We start from the raw sequence: 21,520 nt of genomic DNA, 5'->3' as shown, positions 1-21,520 counted from the left end.
GCTTGTCCCTGTCACATCAAACCATGGTTTCTCTTGACATCCGAATGCAACAGCGGCAAAACATCATCAGCTGTGAAATGCTGGATACATGGAAGGAATGCTTTTTATATTGCAAGGGCCTCGACAGGGTGTGGGCATGTGAATTTAGACACAGTAACATTGTTAATGTGTAAACGTATTGCACCCTCCTCTAGCCCCATAAAATACTTCTCTAGGGCTCAGGCTATCCAGGGTTAGGTGCAGCAGGCCAGCTTTGCTTCCTGCCCAAGCTCGGCAACCAGTCTCTTACACTGGAGAAAGCGAGAGGAGCCTTTGGGGACAGCACTAGGATGGGCTGCTAAACCTGCTCCTTGGCCTTGATGATGCCTCCTCTTGATAACCCAACCCTATTCCTGTCTGCACAGCTCCCTCTTCATCACCCAATACTGTCTGGGAGAAGGCTTCTATTTCTGGCCAGAGAAGTGTGATGGAATGTTAAAGAAACAGCTCAAAATACACAGATTACAAAAACCCATAGCTTTCTGAAATGCATCCTTCCAAGTCAGGCATGGCCAAACTTGGCCCTCCAGTTGTTTTGGGACTACAATTCCCATCATCCCTGACCACTGGTCCTGTTAGCTAGGGATGATGGGAGTTGTAGTCCCAAAACAGCTGGAGGGCCAAGTTTGGCCATGCCTGCTCCAAGTGCTGAGTGTGGGGGGAAATGAACTAATTGTTTTCTTACTATAGCACCCTTTCTGGCAAATACAAAACAGAAGCTGATGTAGTAACAATAATCAAGGAAACTGGCTATTCATACTGCAAAAATCACAGTGAGTGGTATGGGGGGGGGAGATGCTGAATAACGTACGCTTAAGCTATTGCTAAACTTGCACATAAATAATCAAGCATGTGTGATATGAGACGGCCCTAACTTACTTTAAAGCAGCAGGGAGAGATGGAAAAAAGCCAGATGGGAGGGTTAGGACTGACTGAAAATGAGGGAAAACAGACGCAGACGAAGCCTCCTGGCTGGCGAAAGCAGCTTGCCCTAAAGAAGGTGGCTTGATGCATGGTTTATAATCTTGCTCAGAGCTAGAGCAACTTATAACAGAGCATCCAGAAGGCAGCAAATTCAAATGAAAAGACAGACATTAGCCAACAAATCTGCATTCCTCACACAAAAAAAGCCATGCTTCACATATATGGCCGCTTCATGCATGCACACCGGACTGACGCCCTTACACCAAACAAATCCAACTTCATTTCCCACTCTAGAAACACACCAAGCATCTGAGTGGGGGGTGGAAAAAACCCCACACAAAATGTGGGTCTTATTCAAAAAGAGCTGGTAATGGTAAATAAAAAAATGGGGGGAGGGGAGAGCAGTATTTGGTAATAGCTATGGAATAACTGGACTGTGTTTCCTGCTAACAAAAGCACTGCTAAACAGAACAGGGTCTTCGGATATCTGCTTGTTAACTCTTAGTATTCTGATTGCAGTGTGCATCTGTGTTCATATATAAAGCCTCAATGGGGAAGAAGTGCATTTAAAGAAAAAGGAATATGCACAACTATTTGACCCAGTTATTAAAACAGCATCATTAAACTAGGATGGGTACAACAGGTGGCTAGTGATTTAGGAATGCTTAGTGGCAGATTTCTAGAGTTCAGAAAATATCCAAGGAAAGCTATGCCTTAAAGCCCAACCGAATGCCATTTTTGCTGATGTTTCTAAACAAGACAGAAATGTGCAGTTACTTGCACTATCACTTGAGCCTGGAAATAGTTTCCATGTATTTATTTATTTTTTAAAAATGTGTACAAGTGAAATATAATATAGTAAAAAAAAGACACAGTGTAAACAAGCAACAATGGCATGTCAGCTCAATTTACTATAAACAATCCAAACAGAGGCTACCTCTCCAGCTAGGCAACTAATAGTACTGTATTCCACAAGCCAAGAAAAAGGTGAATCCCATTACACTTCTATTCTACATTTTTAACAGTGCAGTTAAAAATGTTAGTAGCTGCTATAGTGGCTGTCATTTCCAAATGCATTTGGACGTATCTGCTTTTCTTCACAACAGCTTGATCCTGCATTCGCTTACATATACAGTATGATAAAAAAGCACTGGCGCTGTTTCATAAAGTTTGTGACACCACAGTTATGCTTGCTAGGAGCTGAACTTAAATTGAATGCATTTGGCGAAGCTGCGCACCGAAGATGTAAAGTGGTCTGCAGAGATCACAGTAGAAATCTGATTTCTCCTTCTTTGAGCCCTGAAACAATGCTGCAGTAGGATGGCCCATTTCACACACACACACACACACACACACACACACACACACACACCGGGGGGGGGGGCAGGACTTTTGTGCCTTTTACAGCTACCCAGAAAGGACAACAGAAACAGGAGACACTTCCATGGTAATTGCATCTGTTGTACTGTTGTACTGTTTTATTGTTGTTAGCCGCCCTGAGCCCGGATTTGGCTGGGGAGGGCGGGATATAAATATTATTATTATTATTATTATTATTATTATTATTATTATTATCTGCATACCAGGAAATGCATCACTTGCATAGATTTGGGGTGGGCAGTTAAGAGGAAAGAATATCCTTCCCAGAATACAAATGTCAGCAATTATTTAAAAGTAGCAAGAATATCTGAGGGCTGCAAGGAAGACATTCCTGAATTATCTTCATACTAATGAAAGCCATACTTGTTCTCTTTTCCCCTTGTTCTTCTCTTTAGCTCCTTATTTTAGCTGCGTTTCATTGCATTCCAATCCAATTGACACTAATCCAATGGCAGCATGTAAGCACCAAGCAGATGTCTTCAGTTTTTGACTGTTTTATAACCAGATAAAATCTGTGGTTGCCAGTGAACTGGTTACTCCCCAGACATGGCACTGGGCTTTGGAGGCGCTTGGAAGAAGGTGTGGTCTTACCACTCCCCTTGGCTTGACTTGAGAGCTGTCACAACTGCAAGCCCTCCTTCCACACTTAAAATCCTAACATGGCTAGAAGGATAGAAGGCAAGCTCTCTCCACCTTCTTGTAAGCTCTTAACCTTGAGTATAACATATAATTTACACACACACATGATTAGTTGGCCATTTGGCCAACTGTGTTTTCTTTTTAAAAAAGAAAATTGGGCTTAATATTGATTCAATAAAACAACACATTACGTACTTTAAAAACTAGCTACTTGCATTATTTTAAACTCAGAAACCAAGCCCAACAGTTACATGAGATCATAAAGAATTTTATGAGAGATATTAGAATACTGAGAATTACACAGACACAACATGCACATACTCCAGAAAGGCAACTGTTTTTCACACACCATTCTTCTTTAGATAGGAAATATCTACAAACAAAATGCGGAGCTACGCAGCTAATTAGGAGACTGAATAGCAAAAGTTACTTACCACTAAGCATAATAAGACTGTATTATTGCTAAATAGGCAAGGGTCATTTTGCATGCAATCCAGTCCCATGTATGCAGATAAGGCTTCCCTACTCTCAGCACAAAACAACAACAACTGGAAAACCAGTGCATTCACAGTCACAGAACTCTGCCTGCCATAATGAACACCTGTGACTCTGGATCCCAGCCATGTGTATCAATAAATCTGGGTTGACAGTATCTGTGCACATGCAGAAATAGAGATCCCCTCCAAGAATAAAGGGGTTCGAGCATTTTAACAATACCAATGCAAACTGCAAGTAGGAGGGTCTGCAATGATGTGCTGCTTGCCACCATCAAGTTGCACTTATCTATTGATTAATTCTTATCTTTCCCGAAGCAAGCAGACACCTGCAATGCTCAGGACACGAATCCTCTCCTTGCTCAAAGACGACAGGATACTAGCATGTACCTAAACCCAGGAAGATGGGCTTTACTTAAATTGTTGATTTGCATTTATTTATTTTTACTTGTCATTGATACCCTGCCCACACCCATAGGCACTGTGTGGCATTCGTTTTAAAAGCTTGAATTTCATTTATTTTTTGCCATTTGTGGCCATATTCAAACAGTGGGCAATCAATAGTGTCCAGGGATCATCTTTCCTTTCCCCACCCCATAAAGTAGTCTGGTGCCAAGGGTGTCCGGTTGCACAGAAACATAGAAAACCTAAGTCTGACAACTGGGTCCATCTAGCTGGGTGCTGTCTGCAGCAGGCATCCCCAAACTTGGCCCTCCAGCTGTTTTGGGACTACAATTCCCATCATCCCTGACCAATGGTCCCGTTAGCTAGGGGTGATGGGAGTTGTAGTCCCAAAACAGCTGGAGGGCCGAGTTTGGGGATGCCTGGCTGCAGCTCTCCATGGTTTCAGAAAGGGATCTCTCCCAGGCCTACCAGGAGTGCCAGGAATCAAACTAGGGAACCCTTTGCATGCAAACCCATGATGCTCTACCACTGAGCTGTAGTGCTTAACTGGAGCTTGTCAAAGACAGGGAAGGTATTGTGGTCAATGTACGACAACCCATTTCAATGATTATTTAACATAACATGCTCTGTTTTCTCGAGTCTGTATTGAAACAAAGTTTAATAAAAGCCGAATACATCTGACAATCTTATTGTTGTCGTCGTCGTCCCCCCCCCCCCCAAAAAAAAAGCTTTCAAAACATGCAAGTATAATACACCTACTTGTTTGATTTAGAATTGCGTGTTGGAGATTCATCTACTTTTAAGAGATGTCTGAAAAACTAAGCCAGGAAAAGAAAGTTAAAAATGGCTAAGCACATCTTTTTCATTTCATAATTATATTTTCCATAATAAAGCAGATGATTCATTTGTCAGAAATACTTCAAAATAAAAAGACACATTTTGATACTATTAAATTTGAAATTAACTGTACTACTAGGATCTAAAACAGTAGTTCCCAATTAGCTAAGTACTGCAGACCCACAGTTTTTCATAAACCAAGCCATGGACCCCTTGAGTTTGAAAATGTTGATATCTCTATGTTAGTTTTCCACTATGTGAATGGTGCCATGGACTCCCTCCATGTTGTACGCAGACCCCTGAGGTCCACGGACCTCCAACTGGGAACTACTGATCTAAAGGATTTCTGTAACCTGCTCTTAATCAGCAGAAGTGTCATTTCAAGGCAGATTCCTTATTTTGTCTCAAAGTGATAATATAATCTGGGGCGGGGGGGGGGGAGAATCATGAATGGGAAACAATATCCATGGCGTTCTATTGAGCGTTTCCCCAGTTATTCACATTGACAAGAACAGTTTCTCTCCCCTTAACAAGAAAAGTCCCTGCCTCAGCAGGCAAGGCTTAACAACTCGGCGCTGCCCTCTGCAGGAAGTGCATTGATGCTAGTCCTTTTCCAATGGAGTTTTGCAAGTAAGGAGAAGGGGTTTGTTCAGGCTGTACTCTCACTCTCTCCCCACACAATTTTCTGCAAGGGTAAAGGGCTTGGGTCAAGCCTTTCTCTTCCTTTGCTCTTCCTCCTCTCCCACCTACACAGTTAAGGCAATTGGACGATCTATATTCAGAGGTCTATTTTTAAAAATAGAGCATTATCACTCCACGTTAGAATTCTGCCCAGGAAGAATAACAAGCACCTTTGAGCTAAACATATTTCAGAGACCAAAACTCTGTAATAATGGAAACCATCTTAACTAAAAACAAATGGGCAAGTATTAAAACCACTGTATTGCATTTCTGCTTTTAAAATACATCTGACCAAATAAATATGAGCTTTCTCTCATCTTCGGGCTTACCTCACCACTGTGACAGAACCTAGGTGTAAATACGCTCTCTAAGAGTGAGAAAACATGTTCATAGGCTTCAAAAAGGCATCGCATCCTTTGCAGCTTCACAACTTCATCATAGGGACCTTCAGCAACTACAGGTGAAAATGCGGAGAATGTTGGTGTGCAAAATATCAGCTGCATAAAAATGCACAGTAATAGGAGGATTAGATATTCTCAGGAGGGACTAAATCATCAAATTCTGCCCTCTTGATATTGGGAGGTTGACAAGAGCAGTTATTCTTGTAGTCAAGAAGAGACATGTGGGGGTGGGAATGTCAAGGCCACCAAGTTTGATCAAGGCATGTGCTTTGACTACACAGGTACTGTACAATCTAGCTCAACATTTCTATTATCCTGTGGAAACTGGCAAGGTAAGGGAGAAAGTAATTGCATAGCCAACTACCAAAGAGACCACTTCTTCCACCCGGTCTCACTTACTACTTTGTATCTCTTCCACAATGAAAGGATCAAATCTAATTTTGTCAATGCTTTCATCCAAACAGTAGGTTTTGTAGATTTTCTGTACTTCTTCATGAAGGGACATCTTTTCAGAATCTGACAATTCTGGCTGCAAAATTTTGTCATTAAGTTCCTCTGTTGGTGGAAGAAAATGAAAAAAAGGCATTATTTCTGAATATTGCAAATACTCCCTTCAAAGAAAATCCTGAAGCGACCTGCGGCTGTCAGGGAGCGGGTATGCATCACAGTCAATCTGAGCCAGTGAGCAGAGGGTGCAATCCTGCTAGCTGCAGGGGTCTGCTTTGCTGGCATGTTATCTGAAGGGAACACACTGAAGAGGACTGAAAAGGGGATGGCCAAGACCACAAAGGTCCCAAGGCAGGAGACTGAGGCATAGGGGGAGGGGGGAGAAAAAAACTAGCTATTGTCCCCATGCCGGCCGTTCTCTCACCATCGCTCATCATCACCACGGTGGTGCCGATGCAAGAGTTGATTTGGGGATCAGTGGCAAGTGAGATGAGTCCAGCTCAGTCAGCCGCTTCCCATAATGCAATTGTGGTGATGGCAGCCACAGAGTGGGAGAAGGTGGCAGTCGGTGACAGAGAGGAATGGGGTCATCTGAACTGCAGTGAGCTGGGGCACGTTGAGGTGGCAATTACATGGGGGTGGGGCGGCAGTGAGGGGAGGGAAAGCAGGTCTGGCAGGAAGTGATGCAGCAGTGCAGGAGCCACCTGCCAAGGGTGCAATCTTGCTGACTGCACGGGTTTGCTTTGCTCTGCCATTGTGAAACAGCACCCAGAAGAACAGAAGCTCCCTGCTCTCTGCAGGAGATGCCCCTCCCAACTGCAGATGTAGTTGAAATGTCCCAATTAAACATCAACCTCACCCTGAATTGATTCGGGGCAAGATTTTGGTCGGATATTATTGGGGTCAGCTTAGGGAGGGGGTGGCTGTACAGAGCCCCAGAAATGAGTGAATTACATTAGACATTTATAAATATCAGTATTTTGTGTGTGTGTGTATTAGTATTATTGAGCATCGCTGGGAACTTTCAGCTAGTTAAGTCATACCACTCACAATAATGGCTATTTAATACACGTGCAGTAGGAACTTATTGCGGTACCGTACCTACATCCAAGCAGAACTGCAATACGTGCACCGCTCCTTCTTTTTTCAAAAAGTTCATAAAGAGAAAGAAAAGATCCTGCTGGTTTTTAATTTCTTTCAGCTCTAATTGTAAGACCTGAATAAAAAGTAAAAATAAATAAATTTAAAATTCCTTGTTTAATTTCAATAACGAAAACAAGAACAACCACAATGTAAACATGCACAGTATTTGAACTTTTTGTTTCATGCTTACAGAGGGCTTCTTGCTTCTGGGCTCTGCAAACTTTTGCAGGAAGGGAACCAAAGCAGAAGCAGGTTCTGTTGCTTTCTCAGGCTGCGGAAGAAGAGCAAGTCAACTGAGCAAGACCATGGGATTTCAGAAGCAGAAAAATTGTATTCACATTTTGTCAGTACTCACTGGGCTGTCATCAATGAAGATAAGTAGCAAGTGGTTCACAGTATCCTAAAGAGAAGATTAAGAAAAAATATTTTACACACAACAGTTGGAGCCCAAAGGGCCACACCTACATGAAAACTTTGCAGCACTGCACCCCTCCTAATGTGGAACCAAAATGGCTATATTGCCTGCCATTTCCAAAAAACCGCCCCGTCTTTAGTCGCACTCTACAAGGCACCAAAGCAGCGCCAGTGGAAAGAGGTATCAGACACATGCTTGTAAGCTACTAGCCGCAGCACATCTGCTCATCCTTCTGGACACAGAAACTTGAATTCAGCTCAAAACATTAAGAACACTAGAGAGATCTGAAGCTGAAACGAGATGAGATACAGCCTGATGAAACTTGGCATCTGTGGAATCCTGCGGGAGGGATTTAAAGCACAGAATTGATAGGAAGGAGGCGAACCGCTCCCTGAAACTGCTGTTTCAAACACGTTTTTTTTTCCACTGGTGGAGGCTACTACTACTCACTGGAAGAAAAACAGTTCTAAGAAAAACATCAGGCTCCTGCAGCACCACCCTCCTTGTAGAGATTTGGCAGTAGCCCAGTCCTAGATTGAGATCCTGTAAAAGTTTTCTTGTGTCACCTTCGATAACCCCAATTATTTTGCCACCTCTTATCTCTCCATTCTCTTTTCCTGACGCACCCCTTCCTGTGACATTTGCTCATCCAGCTCTACCACAGTCATCTATCCAAATGTCTCCTAATCCCTGAAAAGACTCTGCTCATCTTCCCTTGTCGCCCCTTAAGCCCTAAACTGCCACTATCTGACCACCTTAAGCCAGTGTTCAAAACTCCTCTTTTCCAGGAAGCCTTACTGCACACAATCCAAAACATGTGCAACTGAAATAACCATATCTTCTTTCCCTTCCTATCATGTTCTCATTACACACACAAAGGCCCATCATGGTGATCTGCACAAACCTGTCTGCCCATCCACAATTTTCCTTAGACCAAAGACTGGAATGCCGCAATACATTAGTTTTTTCTCTTTAGTCAAGTCTGTTGATGGGAGGCCAAGAGATCTTTCCAATTCATACTTCCTACTCTTTTCAAAGCACCAATCTCTAAAGGTGTCCTGCCTCCTGCTGCCATAGGAACCCTTCTGCACTGGTTGGGCCCCCCCACCAACCCCTTGCCCACCCAATATATAGGCGAGGGCTTCTTTTTACTAGATTTGGTCCTCATCAGAACACTTGCAGATCCATGTTTATTCCAGGTATTTCAGTTAAACCTAATAACTTGCTCAAGCAAGCTAGCTAGATGTTACGTTTTGATTTGTCTTGCACTCTGCTCTCCTTCCTCCCCCTTCCTTTTTCATTATTTCTTTTAATTAAAGACATAATCGTTTTGTAATACTGGAGGTTAGCTGGTTGCTTGAGATCACTACAGCTTATGAGCTAAGCTGATCCGAACACGCTCCAAGGTTTGGGCAGGCAGGGAATCAGGAGAGGATGGGCTGACACTGCCTTCCAGCGATGACTGGAGAGAGAATATGCAGGTAGTGGTGGCAATACTACCAAAAAGTTGGAGCTGTGTGGGTCATGCTTTCCCCCCTTGGAGGGTGTTTGTGTGTGTTCATGCGAAGAAAGCTCTGTGACACTGCCTTCCTATGTAGTTTCTCTGCATCTGTTTTAGGGCAGGAAACTTCCATACCTGTTCTTCAGAAAGCACCAAGCACATAGATGGTGCTGAATAAACAACAACAACAACCCCTTTGATCCCAAGATGCAAACTATGACTAACATATATTATATTTCTTTCCCTTTGACTAAGGGTCTGTTTCTATGCTATGGTTTTAATGATTGACCACATAAGGCAGCCACCTCAGAGTGAGACTGCCAGCTCATACATTCCACTGCCTCCGCAGAACTATGAGGTGGAAATGAGGGCTAAGTGGCATCTGCATGTTAATGGCGCTGCAGCCCAAACCTCCACTTCCTCCAGCAGTTTCCCAGGCCAAAGGCTAAGAGTGGAACAGAAGTCCCCTAACACCAGCAATTGGGTGTGCCCTACCAGAAAGGACTAGAGCCACTGTATAATAATAATAATAGTTTTACAGCAGCACGAAACTGTGGCCGTTCAACCCCCCCAGCCAAGTGAACTGAATAAGGATGAGACACTCTCAGAACCAAAACTAGAACTTTATTTGTTTATACTCAATAAAGTTATAGCTTAGAAATATTTAAGATCTTCCTTAACTTCACACTATAAACCTGCCACTGGACAGATAAATTCTTTCTAGGATGGCTATTGTCTTAGGCTACCTGTAAAAGACTCCCAGCCCCTTCTAGAATTCTAACATCCCCCCTGTCCGCAGACAATCCCTATCTTTAACTGAGCCAATTCACTATCTGTCCCCACTGACAGATAAACTCGGAGTCCTCTCAGGTAAATCAGACACCCCTTCTTCCCACCCAGAAAGTCCCTCTCTCTAATCCCAGCCTCCTGTCTAACCCACAGAAAATCCCTACCTGTGCTCTCTCAGACAGTCCTTATCTGATCATTAGCTGTCAGCACTTCACTTAAATTCCACTCTTCTTACACACATACAAGTGGAAGAGGAAGCGAGCTCATTTTCTCCTGCTCCGGAGGCTAGGACACGACCCAACAAATTCAAGTTACAAGAAAGGAGATTCTGACTAAATATCAGGAAGAGCTTTCTGGTAGTAAGCTGCTTGACGGTGGAAGGTGGTGGACTCAACTTTCACTGGAAGTTTTTATGCAGGGGTTTGATGGCCACCTGCCATGGATGCGTCAGCTGAGATCCCTGCACCGCAGAGAGTTGGACTAGATGACCCACGGGGTCCCTTCCAACTCTACAATTCTATGAGTCTATCCTTCTGTAACTAGCTGATTGGCTCACCAGCTCCCACTAGTTGTTGGGTCACATGCACCATAGTCAACGTTATCAAAGGTCACTAGAGGCCCAGGAGAACCATCAAGGCTACAATCCCCAATCCATTCCCCAGATAATCAATATCATCCAAGGCTGCTTGGAACTGCAGCAGCACCACTCACTCCAGACCTTGCTTAAAAAAGGAACACTGGGCACCAGGCAATAGTTATCAAGGACCACTGCATCTAGATTTGATCTTTTAAAACAAAGGACATGGGCAGGGCAGCAGTCATGATCCCTTCCCTCAGAGAAGGATGATTCACTACATGGTTCAGATAGTATGTTTGGTCCTAGCAAGCTGTAGTAGCCAGAAAAGACAATGATTTCATGCACAGGTGGTGGCACCCAATGTTCCAAGCAGCCTCAGCCAAATCCTTGGATTGCACAAGCTGAAACACATCCAAAGCAATGTGACTGGTGGCTTCAATCTTCACCTCTGTCAACAACCTATCAGCTTATCAGACTCTGCCAACAAAACCATAGTTTGCTAGAATTTCCAGGCCCTGGGAACTTATTATTATGCACGGAGAAGTTTGTATCGGTTAAAGGATTTAAGACCGAACCAAGGACTGGAGAGCAGTCCTCCAGTATGTGCAGCCTGCTTTCCCCCTTCAATGCCGCTGGAAGGTATGTTTCCAGAAAAGGGAAAGGAGCAGAGACGGCTCAGAATGAGCCAAGATGATGTATAAGCCAAGCCACAACTGTAAAAGGATTTTGGCTCAGATCGTAATGAGCTAGTTGCTTATGAATAAATGCGCACGTTCGCAGACTGAAACCTGCCATCAAAAAAATAAAATAAAAAATCTAAAAATGCATTTAGTGGGAGTACAATCAAATGGTTGCTGGAACAATGAAAAATCTTATATATTCAACAACTGTAGCTGTTACAAATGAAGCCCTGTGAATTCCTAGTTCAAGTGATAATGTTGCAGAGGCTTTTCCTAGAACATCTCTTTATTTTAATAATTTATATCCCGATTTTCTTTAATATTAATAAAAAACCCTAAAGCCACTTAAAACATAAAATGAATAAAACCTTGCAAACAAGGATCAGGGTGTCAGGCTAGGACCTGGGAGACAAGGTTTCAAAATCCCAACTCGGCCATGAAGCTCACTGGGCAACCTTAGGGAAGTCCTACTCCCTCGGCCTGCCCTACCTCACAGGGTTGTTATGAGGGAGGACCATGTACAGCAGCACCTTGAGCTTGGAGAAAAGGTCTGAGGCAAATGCAATAATAAAAAAAGAAAACAAATACAGCAATTCATTTTTATAGCAGCCCAACTGTAGCATTTCGTTGAACAATGAAAACAGGGCTATGTGAACTTCTCAAAACTCACCGGATCAGCTAAGAAGTCCATGGTGGGAAGGAAAACAGAACCTGAAAGGATTTCTCTTATAAGTATGGTGAATGATCTGAAAGGAATAAAAGAGCCTATTTTTATACATTTCTGCTTTTTCTCTCATCGCAATGGAGCTTTCATAAAGTACTCGTTCTAAACTGTTGGAAAAATCACTTGCTGTTCTATTTTACAAAATATGCAAGAATTCCTCACACTGCTGCTCACAGTGCACTCCTCTGGCCTTTCTGTCTTGCAGACCAGAGCCAATTTGAAGCACTTGGAATGTGTACTGATCACTACTACTAAGGGTGCAAAATAACTGAAGAATATGGCGCTGTGGTGATGTTGCCATTAAGCTTTGTGGGCAGATGGAAGAGGAGCAGTTCTGTACAACCGAGATCTGTGTGGAAGGAAAACCTACTAATTGGAGATTGCGACTGAAGCCTTTGAGAAGAATCACAACCAAGCACAAGGTTATACTGAAGCTACTCCCACACAACTGGTTTTTCATGAACACTGCCAAGTATTGACGCTAGCCAGGTGTGTAGTTGCACAAGAGTCCTGGAAGCAAAGTAAGATTTTCTGAGATTACAAGATTTGTTTTTGGACTCTACTGTGCGTAACCACACAATGAAAAAGTATGGAATGCAAATAAATCAGAATCCTAAATTCATAGCATACCCGCAGTCTGTTGCCTTTGGAGGTAGAAGAAAGGAGAAAAGAAGTTCTGTAAGTTTCCTTAAATAATGAAGTTCATCTCTTCTACTTCTCAAAGCCACATGGAGCTCTGGTCCATATTCTTCTAAAGCAGCTTGCTGTAAATATTCAACATTTTTCACTGCAGGGAAAAAGGAAATCCAGCAAGAGTTATATAAAATTTATATAGAATAGCTTTACATAACAATTCTTCATATTTTACTTTACAACACAGTTCAGCTGTGAAGAGCAGCTATGAAGAGTGACAGGCTGTAGTTCTAGAGATATTGATATAGCTGCTCAGTCAGACTATTGCAATGTGTTCTGTGTACAGCTGCCTTTAAAAAACAGTCTGGAAACGGAATGTGGTCATTAACAGGGCTTCAAGCTACGGTGGCTCCCAGGCCCTTTCCAGGCCCAATTGAACATGCTAGTTTTAACCTTTAAAGCCTGAAGCAGCATATGGCCAAGCTGCCTTTCCATAAGGGAAAGGGCCTTTTCAGTAGTGGCATCTTGGATCACATGGAGCCAAAGAATAACAGAACTGTAGAGTTGGAAGGGGCCTTGAGGATCATCATGTGACTAGTCCAAACCCCTGCAATGCAGGAATATGCAGCTGTCCCATACAGGGATCCAACCTGCAACCTTGGTGTTATCAGCACCACCCTCTAACCAACTGAGCCATGTATGTGAACTTTTCAGCACCAAGTGAAGCACCTTGTGTTAACCCATCTCTTTTAAAAAACTTGTTTTCAAATCTGACTGGGCAGAGTCAGAGAGTTCTGTTTCATTTTGTACCTCAAATGTTTTTACCTAGTTTACTTATTCTAAGTGATTCAGAGAACTTTATGTTATGTGATGTCATACAAATTCCATAAACACAAAGAACTTTGCAGTCTCAAGACAAAAGACACAGTTGGACAACGATCCACATTAAAGATGGAGATATTTCTGCAAGAAACACCCATGATTTCTCATCAAAAGATGTGCTCAGAATTTGCTCCAATTTCCATATGCCTGTATCTGTTACCTGCTGCGATGGGGTGGGGATTATTCAGAAATAGCATGGGAAACTGCCAAAGTTTCCGCAAACATTTTACCAGCAACTCAGTTTATTCCTGACTGTAGCAGTTTTTCATTTGTTTTTTTGAGACAGTTGCTGGATAATCTATATACCAAACAGGGAAGGGCTAATATCTACTCAAAACAAATATTAATCTCATGTAAAAAGTTGTGTTATCTGGCTCTGGAAGTTTCAGTACTATGATGCACACTTTCTTCTGATGCCACAAATACATATTTGGGCATAGAACAGTTAACTTATGCCAAGATACACTGCAGTAAAGCTTTTTAGTTTGTCGATGAAAGAAGAATTCAATCAATTTGGGTAAAATTCACACAAGGTGCATATGTCATTACAGAATTTACAGACACAAAATACTCTATTGTCTCCCAATATTTCAGTCACTTACCATTTCCAGAAAGGTAGCCATGATAATTCTCTGGCAGCACATAAAAACCAAAGAGTTTTGTGGCACCTTAAAGACTAACGTATTTATTACTGGATAAGCTTCCATGGACTACTGACCACTTTATCAAAAGCATGAAGTAATATTCTGATTTACAGATATACATGTTGGAGGGGGTAGTGGCAGAAATGAACAGTGAGTTCAGATGGGAATAAAATGTAGAAAATGACAGATTGCAATAATTACATTACTAACAGGTGCCATTAACAAAAAAAAAAAAAAACAGCCGATGATAACACAGACACAACAGTTGTAAGCCAATTGAACAAAAATAGCATGATAACAATCCATTGGCCAATTCAGGTTTTGTTCTGTAAACAAACAGCACTTGAGACAAAAGATATTCAGTACACCCACAGGCGCCGACTCCATGGGGCCTGAGGGGGCCCAAGCCCCCTCAAAAATTCATTTGGGGGGGCTCCGCCCCCCCAATAATTTAAGAAAATTATTAGTTATATTATGCTTTGTAAAATCACAAAATTATGTTGGTATTTTTTATTTTCCTTGTTTGACGATAGTTACCTTTTAAAATACATTCAGTAATGAGTTGAAACAAAGCCACTCCCGATCTAGAGAGGGGGTGGGGTTGCGGGCTCTCGACCCATCAACAATCTCGCGTGGCTGGCGTCAGCCCCACGAGAAGCGGGGATTCTCCCAGCTCATTAATATTCACCGCCCACGGCGGCAGCCAATCGGCTGCCGCAAAGGGCGGGCCCTCACAGGTTCACTTAAGGTCGGGGCAGCCCGGGGCTCGCCCCTTTCGTTCCCCCAGCAGCAGCGGTTTGGAGGTCTTGGGCCCCCCCAATATTTCTTATAAGTCGGTATGGGCCCCCCCCCCAATATTTTTTATAAGTCGGCGCCCCTGAGTACACCTGATTATTTTTTTTTGCCACAAGGCTACTTTTTTGTCCCAGTCAATGTAATGATAGGGTATATTAAAAAAAAGTGTCATGGGTTTTTTATCCAGGAAAGCACTCTGAAGAGATAACAACCATTTCATAAAGATAACAATGGGGTTTTGCCAGGCTAACAACCATTTAAATGCATGGTACTGTCAATGCTACCTTTATGACTGGCTTTGGCTATTACTTCTATATGCTTCATAGCTGCCTTCAGCATTTTCCTTGTAATAACCATTGGAATATCCACCTGGATGAGAAGTAGAAGAAGAAATCATTTTCCCTATTATTAATAAAAAGATGACAAGAAAGTGCATTTGCTTATATAGCAACATTCAAGCTGCATAATTTAAATAGTGTCAAAAAAGAAGACCAGTATTGAAGGTTCTTGTTTTAACTGTAAATTAGATGCAAGAGCTTAATTCAGTCAAAGTGTCCCAGCATAAAGGACTGTGAGTATACAAACTTTTAAAAAAGTCACTGCCTCCAGAAAACTCTCAAGTACTGTACATCTGAGAGGGGGCTGGGAACATAAATTCCCAATCAACCTAAGATACAATTCCCAGGATTATTTGAAAAATACTGCAAGCACTGGACTGGTATAAAACAGATATGAGTCTGCGGGGGGAGGGGGCTGTGCGCCCAGTGTTTCCCAAGTAATCCTTTACTATCCTCTTCTAAAAAGCCCAACCGAAAATGATTTACTTTCGATTCAACACCATAGCACTGTTACCTTGTATATTCGGCGAATTACTGCAGATGCAAAAAATCTCAGTGTTACTCTTAATTCATCCACAGATGATTCATCATCGGTTATTTCCCTGCAAAATTTCAAAAGAAAGCACTGTGCATCATTATTGATAAGCAAATACATTCATCTATGTTTCTGCTTAGTCATTTCATAGGATGCTTATAAAGTTGAGGTAATTTTAATCTATTTTAGTATTTTAACCTTTGTATGTTTTAAAATTATGCCTGCTATCTTTTCTTGATTTATTTTTTTTGTAAACCATTTGGAGTGGTGGTGTTGTTTTTTAACAATCAAGCAATGAAATAAATATTTAGGTTAATACGGCTCCGGACACTATCTACGGGAAACGATACACTGAAAACATTTCACAGATTCCCAAACTATACTCCCAAATTTTCATGCTCACCAGACAATCAAAGTGAGCTTTTAATTTCTAAGTATTACTAACTCCACTTGTTGTTCTTTTTTATTCCCCCTCACCTTTCCTTCTTCTTCTTTTTCTGTATCACTTTATTTCTTTTAATTGAAATCACTTCAATAAACTATAAATAAATAAAACTACATCTAGAGGCTTAAATATATATAATTATACAAAACGAGGCTTCAAAATGTGTTTCATATACTTTAAGCCTTATCAGTGAACAAATACTCAAAGCGCTCTTAATTTAAGACAAAATGGTATTTCAGCTCCCTCTGCTGTCTTAATGAGGCAAAGCTTTAAAATACAATATTGATCCAAGGAACTTCTACCGTCCACAGGTTAAGAATTTGCAACACAAGAATTAATTGTCTTATATGCCATCCTTTGTGACTTCTATGTGTAGATGGATATAGGGCTATTTAAAAAACCACTGAATAAAGATTCATTGAAGGAATCTTACCTGTACCAAGGATAAACAAAGTTTTCCAGCACAAGCTCAAACACCTGAAGATAAAATCACAGTGAAAAATTAAATAATGCGTTAAAATATTACCAGTAAAAGAGGCAACATAGGGATGGCATGCCACTGGCAGAAGCATTTCAGCAACAAAGGCAGCTGTGTAAACTGCATGAATCTTCAGCCCCAAAAGCATTTAAAAAGCAATGTGTGGTACAGGTCTGGGAATACAATGTTCAGGTTTTTGTATGCCCAAAAATGTTGACAGAGAGGTGGCAGAACTGCAGGCATGCGTTTCTTCAAGAATCAACTGGTCTGTTTACTACCAGCAATGTGAGCGGCAACAAGCCAAAAATATTCCCTTTCCCACTGATGCAGTGACAGAAAGAAAATCACCCTCTCACACAGTGCTCCTTATTTATTTATTTTTACAATCAATCAATTATAATTTAAAAAATGATAAAAGTGCTCGTTTTTCATAAATATTCATAGGACAGTGTTAATGGAATGGTTTACTTGCTTAGGCCTCTAGGTAAAAAGCTGGGAGCTACTCTCAAGTAATTGGAGTGATCTTATAGAGTTGAAGCATCTATGCTGCTCCTAAGTTTCAAGGTCAGAGCTGGTGCCTGGTAATTAGGAACTGGTTTCAGCTATGAAAAGCATGTACACTAAAGTGCTAGAAGGTTCTAGGTGTTAAGTCTTCTGATTGGTTTGGGGGACTAAGCCTCAGTTGCTATAATTTTTACTGTTAGGCTAGCCGTTGCTCCTTTGTCTCTTTTCTCCATTTAATTTCCATTCAGTCTCCTTTTGCCTTCCTTGACTTTTTTATCTGGGAGATCATATTTGCTATGTTATGGATTTTTGTTTCTGAATCATTGTTTTGTGGTATGTATAGGATTCAGAATTACCTTTTTTATTTTAGTCTGATTTATATTTCCTAAATATAGCTATCAACTGTACTTTGCTCCCCCTTACATGCAGTTATTTTTATTCCATTTTCTTCTTGTTCTTTTTTAATAGAGCTATTTTATTTCAGATTGGATACAAGCCTTGGTACTGAATCCAGTTCCTAACTAATTGTTACTGAGTAATTGGCTAGCCTGAGGCTCAGAGAGCATTTAGCTCTTTATTTTTTAAGCTTTTGCTTCTCTGGAATCTTATGGGTGTCCAGTAGGGTTTGGGAGTCTCCTTGCCCAGACTAGATAAGGTGTGATGGCAGTATACTTTGTAAGCATGTTGGCAGCCCTGGATATTAGACACCCGCTGACCCACCAAGGATGGGCCCCACATTTTAGGGTAAAGCTCTTTGCAGGTGGTATTGAATGAATCCATCCTTTCAGCATAAGGATTTTCATTTATGCAAAACAGGACCTTTCCCCTCCTCTCCTCCTGAAACAGATTTTGGACGGGGAGGACATTCTATTGCACAAGAAGAAATCCTTGCCCCGGCTGAACATTTGCTTAGCGTTATGTTGGATCCACCCATAATTTACTAATTCTTACAAACAGGGCAAATGAAAAATTCTGGTATTCAAAGCAAGGATGATAGTGATTTCTTAAAATGAGATTTCTACACCTGGTGATGCTAAACAGTTACCTCTGAGAGAGATGCATCAACTTTAGAAGGAACTTTCAAGTTCAGCCATGGCTGATAATTTTGTAGCAGAAATGTAGGCCTATAGAATAAAGAAGATTGTTAAGCAGTGCTCCATTCCTCAAGGTACAAAAAAGAAAATTAAAATGCTATTTTTCACTTACCTGTGCCTATTACATTTGACGCTACTACATACAGTACAGGTGTAACCTTGAGGATATAGTTCTTGCAGTTCTAATTGCTAAGAAAACAAACAAGTGTTCCATTACTCATAATCCTAAGGAAATAATTCAGCATTGGCCATGTTTAATGATTATGCAGTGAAACTAATCACATAAGTAGAAATGTTGACAACAGTAAAACACAGAAATAAATACTGAAACAGTCTGCACCCTGCACCCCACCCCCCAAAACCAAGGCTTGTAACATCAAACAAATATTCACACCGCAGCACATCTCAAATGTCTTGAAATTAGGCTACTCTCCTAAACTTATTCTGCTTTCACCTTCCTGCTCCTTCCCACAATCTTATCTTGCTGCTATCCCACTTGTGGAACAATGCTTGATCCAGCTGAAGCATCTACCAAATAGAAGAGGTGTTTTTTTTCCCCAATTCTCCTTCCACCATAGCATAATACCTTCCACACTCCAACCCTCCAGAACTGATCTGAGAGGGACATAGGTGACTGCAGAGGGAAAGGGAGGGGCAAATGACAAAAATTGCCTCTCCTTCTGTTACATAAGCTGACACTTTCACTAAATAAAATGCCATTCTATAACTGGACAGCAGCAATGGATTTCTTCCACTACCTCTTCTACCTATGAATCTGTCTAAAGCAAATGGGGGGAAAGGCAGCAATGCCAAACCTCAGCTGCGGCGAGAAAGGAGTGAGATGAAGGCTCTACAGGCTCTTTTCCCTTCTCACCAGCAGCTTCATACCAGGGCAGTCTTTTCATTTATGGCAGAAGCATCAGTGATGCCAAACCTTGGCTGGTGGTGAGGAGGAAAGGTGCACCTAAGAATCCTCTCACACTTGGAACTTCATGCCACCCACTACAGTATCCCAACCTTTTCTTCAATTGGTACTCACCCCCACCTCATGAAATCTATCCCCTCACCCCCAGCTGGGTTTTGACACTAAAAAAGTAAGCCCAGCTTTTTGAGGGGGTGCAGAAGGGCTTAGCATGTTCCACCCGCGTAAACCCCCTTCGACTTGAAACTGTACACATCATTATTTAGAAATATTTGTACATGCACAGACCCTCCATCTCTTCAAAATAAGCATGTATGTCTTTTGCTAATATATTTTGATGAGGCATATGTTCCATACAAAATACAAATATTTCTATATTTTTCAGCAAAATAAATGGCTATCAAATAATTTCATTAAACATCAGCCTTTTAACTAATTGAATCTAAATTTGTGTATTACCCAACATAATGCCTCAACATAAGTACTTTTTGAGATATTGAAGAAAGTGTGCCAAATGCAGTATTTAATAAACAAAGATGCTGTAAACTTGCAGCAGCATCAACTAAAAGTAGTTCTTGATCATTAACTAATGTTTCAGTTAAATTTGCATAAACCTAGTGCTCCGACAATGATAAAAGAAAGCAGTATTCAGTTGTTTCCTCCATATGAGGCATCAAAGCACACTAATGAAGTTATACTTTACCTTGGTTTTATGTTTTATTGTAAATAGAATATTGGGTAAGAGGGAATCTGGTCCTAAGGAACAATAGAATGTGACAACTCCCGCCACAAATGACCAGAAGGTCATGAGAATGTGAAGATACCTCAAAAATAAAGAGAAAAATTACAATCTACAAAGCAGCACAAAAACGTATATCTGGTTATGTTTCTACTACGAACTTTGGAAAACCATATTCAACACTACATATACTATAACAGAAATTTACACAGCTATCAAGACATTCATATCAGATGCTGTTGGACTAAGATTTCCATCAACCCCAACCAACTTGACCAACGAGCTACAACTCTCATCATTTCTGACCAACATCTGGAGACTACAAATTCTCCATACCTGTGCTAAATGGTGAAGAAAGTGTTTGCTTATTTCAGTGCCTAACCTACAAGTGCTAAGACTTAGGAGCCTGAATGGGAATAAGCATAATGCAGTAAGTGACTGTGCAGTATCTAAAGTCATAAATGTTAAGAGAGATACGGGTACTCCTCCAAAATATCAGTCACTGCTGCAAAGAGACCATCATTAACAGTTGGGATAGCTTAGTCAGTAGAGATTGAGACTCGGAATTTGTGGGTTTAAGCCCTATGTTGGGCAAAACATTTCTGCATCGCAGAGGGTCAGACTATATGAGTCTCGTGATCCCTTCCAACTCTACAGCTCTATGATTCGAATTATTCCAGGCACTGTGAGACTCAGTCTCCAACTGGTGCAAATTCACACACAATGTCCTTTGCTCACAAGCAGCATTTTGATGGTGTTGCAGGAGGGTGACAGATACTCACACTGGGCCTCTCCTTGACAGGGAGAAAGGAGAGGCTGCAGCAAAGAAAAGTGCTATTGCGAAAATAGGTGGGGGGTAGTGGTTCGTAGAAACGATCCCCACACGTGCAATTTCACTTAAACGAGGGGGACGAACGGAGGTCAACGTAACATAAAGACAGCCCTCCTTTCTGTTTATTGAGTTTTGTGCCCTGCCTTTACTCTTAAAACACAAAACCCGAGCAGTTTACTAAAAAGGGTTTATCACGCCCCTTCCACAGCCGTCCTTCCGGCTACACCTACAAAGGGACGTGTTTTATTTGACTGGTGCAAATACATTTCGACCTGAAGCGCCTTCCGCGAGCAGGAGAGCGGGCTCTGCCTCGCGCGTGCGCTTCCGTGACGGGGAGCACCACCAGCGCGGAACCCGCTTCGCCTCCCCCCCCCCCATTACCGGCTGAGCAGGAGCGTCGCCGCACTGAGCCCCAGGAGGAGGCAGCAGAAGAGCGGGTACTGGCGGCACGTCTCGCGCAGCGCCTCCACGCCGCGCACGCGCCGGCACAGCTTCTCCCCGGCCGCGCGCACCCGCCTCATGGTGGAGGGGGCCGTGGCGGAGCACGGGACCCCGGCTGCACCTGCGGCCCCGGCTGTCAGGAAAACACCCGGGACTCCGCGC

At 42.0% G+C, this 21,520-nt stretch overlaps 1 protein-coding gene across 1 annotated transcript in view; it reads right to left on the bottom strand.

Annotated features, from left to right (window-relative positions):
- SNX14 (sorting nexin 14) overlaps positions 1 to 21,520 on the bottom strand; it is a 35,941-nt gene extending 14,421 nt beyond the window's left edge. Inside the window, exons 1-15 of the mRNA XM_079970423.1 lie at positions 21,299 to 21,520; positions 20,050 to 20,170; positions 18,537 to 18,613; positions 18,376 to 18,454; positions 16,782 to 16,825; positions 15,883 to 15,970; positions 15,315 to 15,399; positions 12,707 to 12,863; positions 12,023 to 12,098; positions 7,746 to 7,790; positions 7,581 to 7,661; positions 7,349 to 7,463; positions 6,200 to 6,355; positions 5,729 to 5,853; positions 4,641 to 4,699 (exon numbers count right to left, since the gene is read on the bottom strand). Of these exons, the coding sequence (XP_079826549.1) occupies positions 4,641 to 4,699; positions 5,729 to 5,853; positions 6,200 to 6,355; positions 7,349 to 7,463; positions 7,581 to 7,661; positions 7,746 to 7,790; positions 12,023 to 12,098; positions 12,707 to 12,863; positions 15,315 to 15,399; positions 15,883 to 15,970; positions 16,782 to 16,825; positions 18,376 to 18,454; positions 18,537 to 18,613; positions 20,050 to 20,170; positions 21,299 to 21,438 (1,448 nt within the window). The 5' untranslated portion in view covers positions 21,439 to 21,520. The remainder of the gene's footprint in view (positions 1 to 4,640; positions 4,700 to 5,728; positions 5,854 to 6,199; positions 6,356 to 7,348; positions 7,464 to 7,580; positions 7,662 to 7,745; positions 7,791 to 12,022; positions 12,099 to 12,706; positions 12,864 to 15,314; positions 15,400 to 15,882; positions 15,971 to 16,781; positions 16,826 to 18,375; positions 18,455 to 18,536; positions 18,614 to 20,049; positions 20,171 to 21,298) is intronic.

The sequence above is a fragment of the Podarcis cretensis genome, assembly GCF_951804945.1.
Source record: "Podarcis cretensis genome assembly, chromosome: 3".
Taxonomy (NCBI): Eukaryota; Metazoa; Chordata; class Lepidosauria; order Squamata; family Lacertidae; genus Podarcis; species Podarcis cretensis.
This window is presented reverse-complemented; position numbering and strand designations above follow the sequence as displayed.